The sequence below is a fragment of the Drosophila guanche genome, unplaced genomic scaffold (genome assembly GCF_900245975.1).
Source record: "Drosophila guanche unplaced genomic scaffold, DGUA_6, whole genome shotgun sequence".
Lineage (NCBI taxonomy): Eukaryota > Metazoa > Arthropoda > Insecta > Diptera > Drosophilidae > Drosophila > Drosophila guanche.
In genome coordinates, this window is record NW_022995802.1 from 9366 (window position 1) to 28494 (window position 19129).

At 42.2% G+C, this 19129-nt stretch overlaps 2 protein-coding genes across 3 annotated transcripts; one reads left to right on the top strand and one right to left on the bottom strand.

Annotated features, from left to right (window-relative positions):
* Positions 1–9018: 9018 nt before the first annotated feature.
* Positions 9019–12137, top strand: LOC117591574. Its single transcript, XM_034284887.1, has 3 exons — positions 9019–9556; positions 9615–9806; positions 10989–12137. The coding sequence occupies exons 1-3, from the start codon at positions 9382–9384 to the stop codon at positions 10991–10993; spliced, it is 372 nt and encodes a 123-aa protein (XP_034140778.1). The 5' UTR covers positions 9019–9381; the 3' UTR covers positions 10994–12137.
* Positions 12138–12329: 192 nt separating this feature from the next.
* Positions 12330–14259, bottom strand: LOC117591573. Of its 2 annotated transcripts, XM_034284886.1 has the most exons (3): positions 12997–14259; positions 12596–12933; positions 12330–12535 (listed from the first exon to the last, which is right to left on the bottom strand). In XM_034284886.1, the coding sequence occupies exons 1-3, from the start codon at positions 14254–14256 to the stop codon at positions 12352–12354; spliced, it is 1782 nt and encodes a 593-aa protein (XP_034140777.1). In that variant the 5' UTR covers positions 14257–14259; the 3' UTR covers positions 12330–12351. The 2 variants fall into 2 exon arrangements, with proteins under 2 accessions (XP_034140777.1, XP_034140776.1); XM_034284885.1 differs by having other exon boundaries at positions 12596–14258.
* Positions 14260–19129: the final 4870 nt, after the last annotated feature.

Below are 19129 nucleotides of genomic sequence, written 5' to 3' on the forward strand. Positions count from 1 at the left end.
TGAAACGGGTGGACTACCTTGGGTATCTTGTGGGTGAGGGGACGCTTCAAGTTAATTCAGAGAAAGTGCGAGCCGTGGATGAATTTCCGATACCGAAGACTCAAAAGCAACTAAGGAGATTTCTAGGAATGACTGGGTGGTATCAACGTTTTATTCCCAACTACTCTTCTGTTATCTTTTCTCTCACCGAACTACTCCGTGGAAAGTCGTATGAATGGAATGAAAAGGCACAAGCGGCGTTTGATGATATCAAGTGTAAATTATGCTCAGGTCCATTTTTAATTCATCCCAATTACGACAAGCCTTTTGTAGTTCAATGCGATGCATCTCTTCATGGGGTAGGTGCAGTTTTAGCCCAATGTGATGACTCAGGTTGCGAGCGTCCGTTAGCTTACATGTCCAAGAAGCTGAACAAGGCTCAGCGAAACTACACGGTAACGGAACTCGAATGCTTGGCGGTAGTACTGGCCATAAAAAAATTCCGCATGTACATCGATGGTCATCCCTTCAAAGTTGTTACGGATCATGCAAGCCTCCGTTGGCTTATGAACCAGTCAGATCTCAGCGGTAGATTAGCCAGATGGGCACTAAAATTACAAGGTTACTCGTTCGAAATCGAGCATAGGAAAGGAAGCGAAAATGTAGTGGCTGACGCTTTGTCTCGTTCATTCGAAGGTGTTACGGAAGTAGCGGTTTTGGAATGCGAAGTGTTACCGGAAATCGATATAAAGTCGGATGCGTTTCAGTCGCCGGAGTATCGATCACTCAGAGAGAAATTCGTGCTTTCCAAACTCCCAGATTTTCAAGTAATCGACGATTACATATATTATCGTACAGGGTTTTCCGTGTTGGATTNAACTCAACGCAGTTACAGTCAGAGATGCGTATCCAATTCCGATCATGGATGGCTTGTTAAGTAGGTTGCCGCCGGTTCACTGTATTACAAAGATAGACCTTAAGGATGCCTTCTGGCAGATTAGATTAGACCAAGAATCTCGTGCGAAAACAGCTTTCACAGTACCAAATAGGCCGCTTTATCAGTTTAAAAGAATGCCGTTTGGATTGACAAACGCGCCACACACGATGAGTCGGTTGATGGACATTGTAATTCCGTATCAACTCAAATCTCATGTGTTGGTATATCTTGATGACTTATTGGTGCTTTCAAACAACTTTGAAGACCACTTGCTACATTTATCGGAAGTTGCTCTTCAATTACACAAGGCCGGACTGACAATAAACATGCAGAAGAGTCAGTTCTGTCTGAAACGGGTGGACTACCTTGGGTATCTTGTGGGTGAGGGGACGCTTCAAGTTAATTCAGAGAAAGTGCGAGCCGTGGATGAATTTCCGATACCGAAGACTCAAAAGCAACTAAGGAGATTTCTAGGAATGACTGGGTGGTATCAACGTTTTATTCCCAACTACTCTTCTGTTATCTTTTCTCTCACCGAACTACTCCGTGGAAAGTCGTATGAATGGAATGAAAAGGCACAAGCAGCGTTTGATGATGTCAAGTGTAAATTATGCTCAGCTCCATTTTTAATTCATCCCAATTACGACAAGCCTTTTGTAGTTCAATGCGATGCATCTCTTCATGGGGTAGGTGCAGTTTTAGCCCAATGTGATGACTCAGGTTGCGAGCGTCCGTTAGCTTACATGTCCAAGAAGCTGAACAAGGCTCAGCGAAACTACACGGTAACGGAACTCGAATGCTTGGCGGTAGTACTGGCCATAAAAAAATTCCGCATGTACATCGATGGTCATCCCTTCAAAGTTGTTACGGATCATGCAAGCCTCCGTTGGCTTATGAACCAGTCAGATCTCAGCGGTAGATTAGCCAGATGGGCACTAAAATTACAAGGTTACTCGTTCGAAATCGAGCATAGGAAAGGAAGCGAAAATGTAGTGGCTGACGCTTTGTCTCGTTCATTCGGAGGTGTTACGGAAGTAGCGGTTTTGGAATGCGAAGTGTTACCGGAAATCGATATAAAGTCGGATGCGTTTCAGTCGCCGGAGTATCGATCACTCAGAGAGAAATTCGTGCTTTCCAAACTCCCAGATTTTCAAGTAATCGACGATTACATATATTATCGTACAGGTTTTTCCGTGTTGGATTCTGACCAAGCCGATGAGTCGTGGAAAAAATTGTTGTTCCCGAAGCCTTGAGACAGGGCGTAATTAAAGCTGCGCATGACCAACCTTCCTCTGCACATTGTGGGATTGCCAAATGCCTCGACCAAATAAGACAACGATTTTACTGGCCAAAAATGGTTATAGACGTCCGCGATTATTTTTCCGCATGTGATGTATGCCAGACCACAAAACATCCCACACGCTCTCTCAAACCTCCTATGGGCGCTAGAGTAGTTAGCGAACGTCCCTTTCAACGGTTGTACATCGATTTCATTGGTCCCTTTCCTCGAAGCAGAAAGGGCAACATAGGAATATTTATCATCCTGGATCACAAGAGTTTTAAATGGAAGAATTTCCGGGTCAAGAAATTTACTTCCCAGATAGTGATTGACATATTGAGGGAAGAGATATTTTCATGTTATGGAGTGCCGGAAGTGCTAGTGAGCGATAACGGTACGCAGTTTAAAAGTAGTGATTTTTCTAAATTCCTTTTGAAGTACGGTGTTCAGCACTTATGTACAGGGGCGTATGATCCACAGTCGAATGCCGCGGAAAGGGTTAACCGATCGATTAATGCCGCGCTCAGAGCGTACGTTCGTACTGACCATCGTGAATGTTATGTGTTCCTTAGTAGCATAAACTGTTCGTTGAGAAAATCAATACACCAATCAGTTGGCATGGCACCATATTTTGTGGTCTTTGGTCAGCACATGATTTCACATGGCCAAGATTACAAAATGTTGCGAGAAGTCGAATTACTCAACGAGGGTGAGGGAAAATTGTCAAGAGCTGACGGAATTTCAGAAGATTCGCTCAAACATCGAGAAACACCTGACAAAAGCTTACGAGAGAAATCAACGCACTTACGACCTGAGATCCAAGCCTCGTTCGTTTGAGGTAGGTCAAGAAGTAATAAAGAGAAATTTTTCTTTGAGTAGCGCGGCCAATAACGTTAACGCTAAACTAGCTCCAGTTGGAGTGAAGGCTCGCGTAAAGCAGAATGTGGCCAACTGATTTATCTACTGGAAGACTTGAACGGTAAAGAGCTGGGGAAATTTCACATTAAGGATATTTGGTAGCTAGAGACAAAAGTCTGCACCCTTCCTTGTTGTTGTTTCAGTTTTATCTTTGGTCAAAACCCTAAGACAAAATCTGGCGGGGGGGTGTGAAGGTTGCAGACCAAAAACAAAAGGTTAGAATGTCTGTTTTTTTGGGGAACTCAGAAGATTAAAATAGTTCTTTTATAACTTGGAGGGGGTGACATGCGTAAGGTCGCTCTCGGGTGTACGTTCTAGTCTTCGACAATAGAACTTTTCGAGAGAGAAAGCTTTAACGTACACGCTCGTGGCAAGTGTACACTCGAAAAGAGAGACGTTTGTATCGAATGCCGATCGGGAAGCTCTTCCTTCTTAGCTCTCGCACACACAGCTTTTGGAGGGGTAAAATAGTTAGGCTAAGTGCATGCTGCACAGAACAAAAATTGCATTCAAGGTTGGAAGACTTAATTGATGTGCGTGTAGAAAATATACAAAAAAAAAAAAAGTGGTGAAAATTTTGCAAAACCATAAAAGGGAACATAAACCAAATAAAACCAATATAAAAGTGTTGTGGCTGCAAAGACGAAAACTTAAAAACCAACCCCTGGATAAGGTACGCCAAGAAAAAAATGAAAAAGTGACCTTATTACATAATTCCATGTATGTACTGTACATAGGTTATGATCCACGTGTGGCAGGAAATTGCTGACCTGGCCTGACCCTCGGTCCCGGAGGGGGGGTCCGCTCCAGTACCACGATCATCAGTCCTTCTTTTTGGTGCCACCGGACCTTGCCTGCAGGTTGTTGGTTCATACATATATCGAGTTGTTTATATATATATATCTCACGCGCAACTATAAAACCATCTATTATATTATATCACCGCGCCTTGTGTAAAGAAATGTTGGTGCTTGCATATGTAGGGTGTGGAAAAATTAGCTCAGCGGTCATTGCCCTTGCGGCTGACCATACACCTATGCGCACTTAAATAGACCCACCTGACCGTATGTCACCTATTCTCTCCTTCTCTCAGGTTATTAAAATTGTTCGATGCCGACATTCTAAAAGCCACTTAAGGGAAGAAAAGTAAATCACAAAAATCTAGAAAAGAAAACTTAATGAAAAATTATGGATAGAAGAAAAAAAATAGAAAAGAAAATTGTTCAATAATATTAAATATTCCTAGACATTAACTTAGAAATAGAAGAAGAAAAACATGAAATTTATGCGTAGTTAATAATAGATTCTAAAAGGGTGCATCATCGGTCTCATTGTGTCCATGGAAGGGTATTGGTAAAATACCTCTTNAAAGTGTTGTGGCTGCAAAGACGAAAACTTAAAAACCAACCCCTGGATAAGGTACGCCAAGAAAAAAATGAAAAAGTGACCTTATTACATAATTCCATGTATGTACTGTACATAGGTTATGATCCACGTGTGGCAGGAAATTGCTGACCTGGCCTGACCCTCGGTCTCGGAGGGGGGGTCCGCTCCAGTACCACGATCATCAGTCCCTCTTTTTGGTGCCACCGGACCTTGCCTGCAGGTTGTTGGTTCATACATATATCGAGTTGTTTATATATATATATCTCACGCGCAACTATAAAACCATCTATTATATTATATCACCGCGCCTTGTGTAAAGAAATGTTGGTGCTTGCATATGTAGGGTGTGGAAAAATTAGCTCAGCGGTCATTGCCCTTGCGGCTGACCATACACCTATGCGCACTTAAATAGACCCACCTGACCGTATGTCACCTATTCTCTCCTTCTCTCAGGTTATTAAAATTGTTCGATGCAGACATTCTAAAAGGCACTTAAGGGAAGAAAAGTAAATCACAAAAATCTAGAAAAGAGAATTTAATGAAAAATCATGGATAGATGAAAAAAAATAGAAAAGAAAATTGTTCAATAATATTAAATATTCCTAGACATTAACTTAGAAATAGAAGAAGAAAAACATGAAATTTATGCGTAGTTAATAGTAGATTCTAAAAGGGTGTAAGATCGGTCTCATTGTGTCCATGGAAGGGTATTGGTAAAATACCTCTTCAAAACGCTTCTTGTTATTTTGCATATTTCTACATTTCTTTAACAGTTAGAACGTGAAATTGGGCCCAACGACACCAACAGCTGTTTAAAGGTCTGTAAGTAGACACACATATACACACATACACTCCGGGTCAGGAGAATAGCGTCTACACAGTGAGACATTCATGCTTAACCATATATAAAATGAATTATTATTAACTATAATCACTAAAATTATGCCATTTAATTCATTTAATTAATTAATTCTTACTTTATATTTTGATTATATTATTTTTATTCATATTTGATCATTCTCTTGAATTCCTATTATTAAATTAGTCCCACATATATATACACATGCAGTAAAAATAGTTTTAAGGGTTATGGTAGAAATAATGGGGGTTACAAACAACCTGAAGTCATACAATTCAAAGTAAAATTATAACGATTTAACATTAATTTCTAATCTGATTTTTGGGAGGGGTTCCTAAGGCACATAGGCAGCAGCGGCAGGTTTTGGGTAGAACCATAATGGCATATTCTTGTGTTATTCTACATGGAGGGTGGGTCAAGAGGGAAGAGAACAACCACCTTGCTCTTCACAGTAGGTAGTGGACCTTAAGTTCCGTCCGGGTTTGTAATTCCAATCCCAGTTCCCGTGAATCTGTCTACGATTTTGTTAGGTGAAGGAGTTCGTTTTCGCAGCACAACACCCACCCCATTTTCCCTGAGCCTAGCCGGCAACTTTCAGTAGACAGAGAGTGCTGACGAGACGACACTTCCCGTGTCCGTTACACAGGGTGCTGATGTACGAGACCAGTCTGGGTTCCAGGGCATACAAAGTCACAGCCGGAGTCCCTCAGGGCTCCGTTTTGGGACCCCTGCTCTGGAACGCCATGTACGACGGAGTCCTGAGACTACCGATGCCAGCCAACACCAGCATGGTGGGGTTTGCAGACAATGTCGTGGTGGTAGCCAAGCACCTCGCCGCAGTGGAGGAGCTCGCCAACGCGGCCGTCCGAGCCGTGGAGTGGTGGCTAACGGTCACCGGATTGGACCTGGCAGCGCAGAAGACCTAAGCGGTGCTAATATCGAGCCGGAAAGCGGTCGAAACAGCAAGGTCGTACCACAGGTTTGATCACGAACGTCTCCGCCTGGAGGTAGTAGTAAGCGACAGGATCTCTACCGAGACCTTGGTGCCGATCATGCTGGCCGACCCAAGGGTTCGCCTCTAGCGTTATGCGAACTCTGAGAGTTTTGGAGAGAAGGCGTAAGCAGGTGATGGAGTAGGAGCCTTCGAGCGTGCGAAGCAGTGCCTTGCGGCAGTACCGCTCACGTTGGGCGGTAATTTACAAATTTTACAAAATTGTAAAGCAAGAAAATAGTAGATTGACGGAATAAACGAATAAATACAAAAAAAAAAAAAAAAAAAAAAAAAAAAAAAATAGTAGATTGACGGAATAAACGAATAAATAAAAAAAAAAAAATAAACACTTACCCGTGCGGTGAGCGCTCAACGGATCGTCGACGCATGCGATCAGTCCATGCTAAGGCGGAAGCCTCCTTTGCGACTTACACCGTGCTACTAGACCCAGGAGATATGTGAGCTGAAAAGAGCTTGCCCTTGGCACCGCGCCCAACGAGCCAGAGGCCGCCACGACTTCCCAACTAGGCAAGAGGATGTCTAGGAAGGTCGACAACTTCCGACGCATCTGTGACGAAGCGGACATCGACATAGACAGTACCTGCCTATAAGGTAGTCACCAAGAGGGTCCGAGGAATGAGCACCCCAACACTGACGTGTCCAGATCTGCTGAGCACGATCGTGACAGCACTGTTCCCCAGGCACTTACAGAAAGATGACAATAGCCCAGTCCAGTCGGAAACACCATTCATGCCAGACAGTGTACAACAGACTCTCTGACTTTGTGGAGGAGACTGAAGCTCTATCCGAGGCACAATATGGCTTCCGGAAAGCCCGCTCGACGGTGTCCGCCATGGCGGCTGTCAGCATCGCCTAGAAGGCCATAGAGGGAGTAAAATGGAGGTGGGACACGAAGGAATATTGCGCCGACATCTCGAATTCCAAAATGCCCTTAATTCAGCCAGCTGGGCGAAGATCGATGCTGTTCAAACGATCAAGAGTCGCCTTAAGGGTCATCTCTGGCTTCAGGACTGTCCCTGAGGATCTCGAAGGGCTCCCGCTTATGGAGCAGGTAAGGGAGAGGTAGGAGACCCACGCCGCCACCCTGGGCGGAAGCGAGGCGACAAAAGATAAACTGAAGGTTGCCGCAAGGAGTAGCAGCATCGATAGATGACAGATTCAGTGGGACGAATCAGCCAAAGGGCGCTGAACACACACCCTCATCACAAAGCTGTAAGGCTGGATCGAGAGAAAGCACGGACAGGTAGATTTTTTATCACACCAAGGCTCTGCCGGAAAGGCGGAAGCAACAGATGGAGTAGGAGTCTAGCAGTCTAATATTATAAAGAAACTCAGAATAAGAAGTCATATTTAGATGAAGAAACTCAAAATAAACAGTAAATTAATTTTTAGAAACACATAATCTAAAGTGGAAGTAAACGGCTGGAAAAGATCAATAAATTAATACAATTTTAAATTTATGAATTCAATCGAACAAATAAATTATTATATAGATATTATAACTGATTAATATTTTACTCGTTTCCCATTTTATCATTGTATAAGGAGATAAGGGAGGTTCCTGCCAGTATGTTATATCGACTTCCTTCGATATGCTGCGGTCACTTTCTCGGGTATAGTCGGGGGGAAAATTAGGTGCTCGAAAAAGATTAAAGCGCGCGTACGTATGCGTTGTTTCCGTTTATTCGTGACACTGTTTAGTTATTCGAAGCTCAGAGCTTTCGGGTTGTAGATGAGTTTGGAATTTTGTGTTTTCGGCATGAAAATCCTGCAACAAGAAGGGCGCCCAGGAACGGGAGAGGGCATTCATCTCTCCGTTATGCGTTGTTCTGTGACCCAGGGAAGCCTTCAGTGCTTGGGATCACTTCCGGCAGTATAATCTTGGGGTAGACATCTGCCCCCAGTACCAATGACACGATGCTCGGCCGATGAAAATTCTCATCTGCCAAGTGCATGTTGCGAAGTGGTCCTTGACGTGGTCGCCCAAGGGTCCCGCCGGAGTCCTTATCAGGAGTTGAGGTCGCACAGTCAGCACAACTTCCAGATTGACATCGCTCCTTGTCCTTGATTGGATGAGGGCGGTACAAGCACCTTCGGTACCAACGCGAGTGATCGAAAGCACATAGTCCATTGCCAATGATGCGTTGATGCAGCTGGTTGGGTTCACCGAACAAAGAGTGCGGCAGCCTCAAAGGTCTTGTCCCCTGTATCAACGCGACCCATGTCGTCGGAAGGATGCTGGTGCTCCTGAATTGCAGGAACGATGCCAAATTCGTCTGAGGAGCACGGGATCTCGCTGGTGCCGAGCCTGCCCTTGATGAAAGAGAGCGTTACTTCGGACGTGAAGTCAGACGGGATCCTCAGGTGGAGGATTGTATGGTGGCCTTTTCCGCACACCCGGCATGTGCCGCCGTTTCGGCATAAGCGCCCGGAGCGCTGGTGATCCAGGCAATTGTGGAAGTACTTGTTAATTAGCACTGCCCGTTAACGTTTTCCGCGGCCAGCTTCAGGAACCGTTGGCACTTCCAGGCGCGTGGACTTCTCGGCAGACCCGACAACGGAAGCTGTTGGATCCCCTCAGCTGGTTGCGATGTACGGACGTTGGCGAGGTGTCATGCTTAAAAAAAAAAAAATCGTGGAATATTAGTGGATGGATCATTTTTAACAAACAACATCAAACATTTTGGTCAATTGGATACTGGGACGCGGACAGAACTATCTATCGGAAGAAGAATAAGTTTTGTTACTGGCCACTTAATGGTACCGCGGACAGTTAAAACGTCGAACACGCGGACCATGCCATCTACCCCTGGCGCCTTCCTACCTTCCTAGGCGGCTTTCATTGAGGGGTAGGTTGTCTTTCTTGAAGATAACCATGTCGCCTGCCTAAAGATTTCTTGTTGGAAGTTGCCACTTATTCCTTTGTGTAACTCTTTATTATTCTCTTTAGGTATTCGTCCTTCGAACACGGGGAGGACATAGAGTCCCCTGATAGTGAATGGAATGGAGGAATGTCCCTGACACTTCTGCAGATAAACCTCCATCATTGTAAGGCAGCCTGCACTGCCATACTGCTCCACATAGCCAAGGGTGGAGCCAATATAGTCCTCGTTCAGGAGCCCTCAGGAAACAGGGTATTCGGTCTGAGGACTCAAGTCTCTAATCTATACGTAGCTGATAACAGAGGTAAAACCAGAACATGCATTCTTGCTCCGAAATTTCAGTAACGAAGACCATACTTCAGTTAGCTTCGAAGGCCAGGAGGGCTCGCTGAGGATATGTTCGGCGTACTTTGGGCATGACCAGCCAGACCCCACCTCGTATGCCCTACGTGCCTTTATCGCAGACTGCGAGATGAGAGGCATCGGCCTGCTGGTGGGATGCGATGCCAACGCGCACCACTACCAGTGGGGGAGCTCCGACATAGATGAACGGGGTGAGTACCTATTCAGATATCTACTAACCACCAAGATGGTCATCTTAAACCGGGGAAACGAGCCCACGTTTCTCATTAAGAACCGAAAGGAGGCCCGAATGCATAAACTTAGGGCATTCAAGATCAATCGCGCTAGCTCAGTTCCTGAAAAACGAAAGTCGGTTGAAACGAAACGTTTCTTCCAGGAGTACCTAGACTTATTTCGTATGCCACCAAGCAGCGATTCCGAAATCCGGACAGCACCACTACAAAATACAGACAGGTAGTCTTTAACGCCTCCAGTAAGTCCTCGAATGGTGCTGACATCACAAAAATGAATCGGCAAATTACCCTCGATCCTTCGCAAACAAGATTCCAACGAATCCTTTCCAGGAATGTAAATGGCGAGCTCTGTGATTATGAGCTTACCACTCCATTCTTGGCCATTCGTGTGCTGAAGGAACTTGCGCAAGATGTCCTAAAGCGATTCTCCACTGGCAAGCGACATCATATTCAATTCGATGTATGTCGACGAGGTACTTACGGCTTCACACCCAGTACAAGGTGCATGCGAACAAAAAAGCATGCGGACGGGCGCGAACATCCGAGTCTTCGAGTTATGTCCCTTATTCCCTTATGTTTTCTCAACGAATCTCCTTGTACGGTGGGAACCAACTTGTTACGCGACTTGTCCGATACAAATAACCTATTTGCCGTATAACCAAGGAATATGTTTGTGTCCTTGTGTGCTTCAGTACAAAGGCGATCCAGCTAGAAGCAACCTAAGATCTCACAACTGAAAGGTTTCTCGACGCCAAAACCAGCAGTTTTGCCTCCGTTCGAAGGACGAATACCTAAAGAGAATAATAAAGAGTTACACAAAGGAATAAGTGGCAACTTCCAACAAGAAATCTTTAGGCAGGCGACATGGTTATCTTCAAGAAAGACAACCTACCCCTCAATGAAAGCTGCCTAGGAAGGTAGGAAGGCGCCAGGGGTAGATGGCATGGTCCGCGTGTTCGACGTTTTAACTGTCCGCGGTACCATTAAGTGGGCCAGTTAAGGAGGCCAGTAACAAAACTTATTCTTCTTCCGATAGATAGTTCTGTCCGCGTCCCAGTATCCAATTGACCAAAATTTTTGATGTTGTTTGTTGAAAATTATCCACCATCCACTAATATTCCACGATCTTTATTTTTTAAGCATGACACCTCGCCAACGTCCGTACATCGCAACCAGCCGAGGGGATCCAACAGCTTCCGTTGTCGGGTCTGCCGAGAAGTCCACGCGCCTGGAAGTGCCAACGGTTCCTGAAGCTGGCCGCGGAAAAACGTTAACGGGCAGTGCTAATTAACAAGTACTTCCACAATTGCCTGGATCACCAGCGCTCCGGGCGCTTATGCCGAAACGGCGGCACATGCCGGGTGTGCGGAAAAGGCCACCATACAATCCTCCACCTAAGGATCCCGTCTGACTTCACGTCCGAAGTAACGCTCTCTTTCATCAAGGGCAGGCTCGGCACCAGCGAGATCCCGTGCTCCTCAGACGAATTTGGCATCGTTCCTGCAATTCAGGAGCACCAGCATCCTTCCGACGACATGGGTCGCGTTGATACAGGGGACAAGACCTTTGAGGCTGCCGCACTCTTTGTTCGGTGAACCCAACCAGCTGCATCAACGCATCATTGGCAATGGACTATGTGCTTTCCATCACTCGCGTTGGTACCGAAGGTGCTTGTATCCCCTTCATCCAATCAAGGACAAGGAGCGATGTCAGGCTGGAAGTTGTGCTGACTGTGCGACCTCAACTCCTGATAAGGGCTCCGGCGGGACCCTTGGGCGACCATGTCAAGGACCACTTCACATCGTGTCATTGGTACTGGGGTCAGATGTCTACCCCAAGATTATACTGCCGGAAGTGAGCCCAAGCACTGAAGGCTTCCATGGGTCACAGAACAACGCATAACGGAGAGATGAATGCAAGGCGATGGCTTTCACCGTGCCTTGGTGCCACCCGGCGTCCGTACATTTTGGTGGCCGTCCGCCGTTTTCCTCGAGCTCCAGCAGGAATCTATCCTGGAGCTCTGCGGCAACTATGTGCCATTTGTCCCGAAGGACATTGCCATCCATTACGCCCCTGTCCAGGACGCCAATGCGGGTTTTGCCCTTCGCCACCTCCTCGAACGCTCTGTTTTGCCCGCCTGGCTTGCTTGGTCTGGCACAAATTGGCGGCAGGGTCCTCTGCTACTCGCTGCCGCTTGCTTGGGGCCTTGGCTGCGCCCATCCCAGCTTTGGATGGTAAAATTTTAAGTTTGAAAAAAGCCACAGCCACAAGGTACAGATGTACTACTGAGTACGGGTTATAAAAGTTGTGACGCGTAAGAAGCGTCTCACACGTCCCTTCTCGTTATCTATCGCAGCACCCCGAATTGTTTTAACGATCTCTAAACAATCAACAGCGTTTAAAAACGCAAAATATCTTAAAATTTTGAATTCATATTTTGTAGTCCAAATTAAAGACACAATTTCAGTTTGTCCGCGATATTTAACTTATATTATTCCATGATTTAATGTAATATTAAATTGTTAGAATTACGCTTTGGTAATGGTGGGGGGGCAAATTTGCTTCCCAAACTGAGATCACCATACTCTTTTAATGAATAATCAAGATATTTAGGCATTTCATACTCGTCCGCTTTATAAACGATGTCGAGATCACGTCCAATGATGTCAGTTTCTTCTGAGTAAAGACTGTAAAAAAATGTTTTTTATTCAATTTCTTCAAAAAAATTAACCAAATGAATTACTTACTGCAGAGGGTCATTGCCAAGTTGTGCACCAACGTATTTTCTGTTTGATGCATCTAGTGTGTATTTCGATTCTGCTATGGTTGATATATAGCACGTTTTATCCAACTTCTTAATTATTAATACTTTCTTTGAGCCTTCTAAAAGATCTGGGTACACTTTGATACCAAGATATGCAATTATTGCACCAAAAATGGTAGAAAGAAAAAAAATTAATCCCAGCATTGCGACCGAAAACTGCTTATTACTGTTCTGATCAAAGTTCGTCGCATTATGAGTTTCTTCTCCAACCACAGGTACATAAAGAGGTTGACAAAAGAGCGGGGAAATAGCTACGTTTTCCATTGGCACCATACAGAAAGTATAGGTATGATTTCCATGAAGGGGAATCGTTAAAAACGGGGCAGAATATTGCACACAGCTGTATAAGGAGTCTACATCACGAACATCTTTATTACTATCAAACATTTCTGTGAACCAAATAATGTTTAGCTGGTCTACATCATTATAATTATCAATCCGTACTTGTACACTAAGGTCATCAGATAACTCCAAATAAAGGTCATTTGCTGGGGGTTGAAAAACAAAAAAGTTATTGGCATAGTTTGACTGATCTTGCTCGACTTTATCTGTGTTTATATCTCTCTGTGCATCGTGACGTACACTTTTATTTAAATCAATCGCCTCAGAGCAACTCAATTGTATTATAGGACCGTAAGAATATTCATTTGTATAAGAACTAGTGTATTTACCACTCCCTATTGTAGTTCGCGGCAAAAAAACTTCTTGGCTGCCTGCAGTAGTATGAGTCAGTTTCTCAGTAGTGGTTGAAACATATATTTTCTGTGTTGTAATCATAGGTTCAATAGGCAAAGAACAATTTATTTCACTGTTTGTCAGGTGGTTAAAGAGTATACCAAAAAAATGGTAGGGCATGCGACAAAATGGTACGTTTATAAAGATCCTAGAGTTTTTAGCGACGTAATTTATCAAGGACAAAAGTTCGCAATTACAAAGCCAATTGTTGGGCTCAAGCTCAATATATATAGGATGAATTCCAGTTAGCACAATCGAACTGACCGAAGAAAGCATGTTGTATGCCAGATCAACAATCTTTAAATTATGAGCTATATCACTAAAAGCATTATACTCTATAGAAGTAATCGAACAATGCTGTAAGTAGAGGTAAGTTGTGTTAGGCACGGCAATGAATATTCGCTTGTTAAGCGGACCAAGAAATGTATTGTAGCTAAGGTCTAAATAAGTTACCTTTTCAAGATAAATATTCTCAAAAAGACTCAAGTTACTGTAAAATATGAAGTGTGTATTCAGTTTAAGATGTGTTAACGTGGTCTGCACTGGCTGTAAAAATGCCATACTCATGGTTGGAAGTTTCGAATTTATCTCCAGATTATTTAACGAGTATAAACCAAGCAAAGCACCACTGTCGAGTTCTTGAATCTTCAGGTTTATCCAGGACATGCGAAACACCTTCGAAAATATGGGTACGTTAAATGAAGCACTTTTGATTGCAGTCAAGTGGCTATGGCTTAGAATAATATCTAATACATACACATCTTTAAATACCCAATTATTTTCTAGACAATATCTGGATTGATTTAAGATAATTATTGAAGTCATCAGTTTACATGAGCTCTTATTCATTATAGCAGACATGTCTTCGTATAAATCTTCGTTTTTTGAACAGACAACTCTACAAGATATTTCCGTGCATCTGACCTCGCTGATATTGGATATACCATTTAAAGTTTTACTGAAAATGTAATTAAAGGCAAATTTGTTAAAATTATTAATATAACGAATACACTATTCGACAAAATTTAACTCTTTATTCGAACCAAACCGACACTTTATAATAGACTTTTCAAAGAGTTAAGAGGTTATTGAATTTGTGGTAACACACAAAAGATAAGATAGATAAGCCAGTCGGTCAGCCTTGTTTGACTCCTGTTTGTCAGAGACTATAAGAGCTAGAGTCATCAAATTTTGTCTGATTACTCATGTCATACCACACTGAATCAAGTTTGTTTGAAGATGAAGCCACGAAGACCTCCACAAAGGACGAAATTCTGTGACCTCCACAATTTTGAAGATATATGAAAACAAAAAACGAAGTTCCAACCAATTTTGTATCAGCCTCTTCTCCATGGATTATAAACAATTTTTTAAACAAGCATGCGATATTTTTATACTCGAAGAGTAAATAAGGGTATATTGTATTTGTGCACAAATATGGCTGTATGCTCACACTGTTACAAGTGTATTTCAAAGTTAGCCCCGCCCCCCTCCCACCCCCCGTAGGAAATGACCATATCTATTAGATCACCGAATCATTATTATACCCAGAATGAATAAATTAATTTGCAGTTGCGGCGCCCACCCCGTCCATCAGTTTTTTGTTTTTTTTGCACATTCTCTCATTCACACTCTGCTTCGTGTGGCTCTTGGGGAGGGGGGCGAGCTAAAAGAGGGTGTTGGCGTAAGAAGCGATGTAGATGTAGATGACAGATGAAGAAAATATTTAAAATTTGAAACAACCACCAAGTTGTGACGCGTAAGAAGAGTCTCACACGTCCCTTCTCGTTTTTTTCTCGACTTATTCTAAGTCAACACTTAACTCACTTACATCTTACATCTCACTTACTTACATCACTTCTCCCGCCAACACGACCTTTTAGCTCGCCACCTTTGGAAAGTTAGGTTTAAAGCTTTTTGTAACATATTAAAGAAAAGGGTCGAAAAAGTACATTGAATTCTAGCGCACGCATTTCTCTCCTTCTTTCTTTTTCGAAATGAAACTTGGGTTTCATTGTTGATAATTTGGAAAAACTCTTGTAATATTTTACTGTCTGTTACATTTTTCGACTACAAAGCAATAAACACTATTTACTCTTCTACTACCGGGTATACAAATTATCATAAAGCATGTTTAAAGCCCCAAATCTATTAACAAAAGTTAGTTTGCTTCGAAGCGGAAAAATGGTGTCGGGTAGTGTTAAATTTTATAACGGAGTTTTTACCGTTGCTCTTTTGATGAGAGCTCCAAAATTTCTTGACTTTCATTTTTACTCTCAATGTTGTGCTTGTAGGTTTGTTCATTTGATCTATCTTTTCTTGTATTTTCATCATAGGTGCTGCTGGATCGTAACAAAGCATTCGCTGTAATGCATAGACCGCTAGTTACTAGCATCCAAGCCATTATTTGTATACTGAAACTATTAATATACTTCGATGAGCTGCAAAGAAAACATAAAAGAAATAGAATTATATACAATTATGTATGTAGAGTGCGGCAGGGTAAGGAGGCTCACAGTATTTACAAAAATTGTAAATTTTAAAAGGTTTATAGCTTAAGTCCCAAGAATGGGCCATTTTCTGGTATTGCATTCGAACTTGAACATTTTCGATTTGGACAATGAATTATAAGATTCTTCGAAAATTTTCGTTTTTTTCGAGTTTTGAAAAACGTGTAATGACGGTTCCAAAAGAACTTTTGGTTTTCATGTAAATCAACAAAAATTGGTTGAATGGCCTCGTGCAGGCTTCTAAATTAGCAAGGAACTTACAGATTTAATAAAGTACAGCAGAATCTCACAAATCAGAACCACTTTGTTCATAGGGTAATTCTAATTCTGAAAAGTTGTTATTTCTGGACATTTTTATTCGAAGAGTATAACGCACAGCTGTAAACATTTCCGACCACATAAAGTATATATATTCTTGATCGGCATAAATAGCCGAGTCTATGTCTGTCTGTCTGTATTGATGGGCGCCTGGATATAAAAGACTATAAGAGCTAGCGTCACTAAATTTTGAGTGAAGACTCATGTGATATCACACGGTTACAAGTAGATTTCTAAATTTCGCCCCGCCCCCAATACTTTACATATTTTCTTTGGCTAGAGCTCTTGATTGCTTACAATATACATTAACTCCATCATTTATAGGACTTAAGTCCATTGGTCTAGCCTATTTTCCATTCAGTAATTCTAATATGCTGAATTTTGTTACCGTGTATGTCGTACAATTCATGGCTAACTGACCTTCACTTAGTACGTCCTGCCAAGAGCGTTCATCTGTCTCTACGGCTGTCAACATATCCTTCACTGTGATCATCACTTGTTCAACTTATACATTGGCCCTACTTGCACCTGTGGCTATCAAGTGTAACTCTATTTTTTGCAATGAACAGAAGTATCGAAGTACCTCCTGCCTTGATTAGTTATGATACGATTAGGTACCCCATAAAGCGATAGGTAGATTTAATAGAGTTTTCTGCATTAAAATTAGTAGTATGATATGGTTGAACAAATTTAGGGAACGCTTCAATTTGTACTAAGAAATATTCAGAGAGACTTTGGAGACTTTGAAGTTATGCAGTTTCCTACGAATTTTTGTACATCCTTGGACATGTGTTTTAAACAATACTTCTCATAAACCTTATCTAACGTTTTCTGGCACCCCAAATGCATTATTGCGTCATGCACATGATTTACCACAGACCACATCAAGGCTCTCGGGATTACAGGTATCGTTTTACCATTTCTATAAATATTCCAACGGAGAATGCCTGTTGTTAATTTATAGGTCTTCGCCAAACTCTCCTGCAACTCTTTCTTTAAGAAGCCACAAGCCAATTGTCCGTCACCTCGGGCAAGTCGATGTGAGCTTCGGGTGGCCACGTTCAGTGACAATCGGATTTCCCTTGCGGTACTCTTCAGTGAAATCAAAGCACTGTCATTATACCCAACAACGGTTTCCTCTTGGCATAAGTTCTAAGTTAGACCGTCTTGCTTTCAAGGCGTTACAATCCGTAAAAATTACAAACTTTCGACCGCGTCTCTAGTTCGTATGAATGATACCTCGATTCTGGGGGCGTTTTACACTTTTTATAGTATTCGAACACACTAGGTTTGCCGTATTTTTACTGTCATTGCCATCTGCACTTGCATCCGTATGCAGCTAGGATTATAATATAGGATTATAAGTTAGTACTGAGATAATCTGTTGGCTCTAGGATATCGTAAGATGTCGATAGGTCCGCGGTCACAACTGCATTCTTAGAAATGGTTTGATGATCATTTTTTTTTCATAGGGTATATTGAAAGTATTTGTGCACAAAGTGAATGTATGTAACGCACATAAGGAAACATTTCCGACCCAATAAAGTATATATATTCTTGATCAGCATCAGCGCCTAGTAGCTCGCCCCCCTTTCCTAGACCCATACACGAGGCAGAGTCAGAGGCCGCACACTGCGCGAAGCAGAGTGTGAATGAGAGAATGTGCAAAAAACAAATATAAGCTGCGGGACGGGGTGGGTTTAGCCACTGCAAATACATTTCTTCAAATGCCTTATATTTTATGAATTAGATTATTATGAATAACACACAGTCAAAGAAAATTTCACAGGGCGAACTCAATAACAAGGTAAATTTTTAGCAAAATATAATCCACAATTATTCTTAAATTACCTTCGAAAGAATTGTGTAAGTTGTTTTTTTGGATGTTTGTCTTTTGAATGTACTTTTTTTTTTTCCAGCATTTTAACTACTAGGCTCAATGGTAACATTGGAATGAAAAAAATGGACGCAACTTGATTCACCTACCTTATCTGTCAAACATATTTGATTTTTTGATAACAATGCGTACTCACATTTTTGGTCCAATCAGCATGATAACACTTTACCTCCAAAAATGTTTGCTAACAAATATATTTACACTCTAACAACCATTTTTATATAAACAGTATGAGGGTATGATAATAATTACCCGACACGATTTTCCCTTAAGGAACCAAACCAACTTATTTTGAAAGAAATGGGGTTTGGAAATTGTTGATGATACTTCTTTTCTATAACAGAACTTTTTTAAAGCCCGGTACTCAGATGTGCAACAATTTCTTAGGACAGAATCAGGGATGATTTTCCCATACAAACGATAAGACAAAATAATACAAAATAATCTACCCTGTTTTTTGTTTGACAGAAAATGTTGCCGTAGGAATTTAGCAGTTGCGTACTCACAACAGCAGAAAGTTGACTAGTAAACTAGCCGATTAAATACTATAAGATTCCCAGTGAAAAATAGTATTATTCTATCTTTAAGCCCAGTACTCAAATGAGCTAAATATTCTTGTGACATAAATTGCCATATATTTCGCTCTGTGCCCAGTACACCCAAAGTGTGCAAAGTGAAGGGTCTCTGGGTACACTGTTTTGTGTTGGTTGACAGAATGAAATCCGTTAAAAAATCAAATATTGTATGAAAACAGGCAGGTGTATTTAAGAGTGCATATGGAACTTGAAGGACAATAATGCATGGAAAACCCACCGTATTAGTGGATAAGTCCTTTCCTTTTTAAATAAACTTGTATTTAAGCAAACAGCCATCTGGATGCTAAATTGGGTGGCTCTAGCATTCATAGTCTCTGAGATCAAGGCGCTCAACAAGACGGACGGACGGACAGACCGACATGGCTCTATCGACTCGACTATTGACGCTGATCAAGAATATA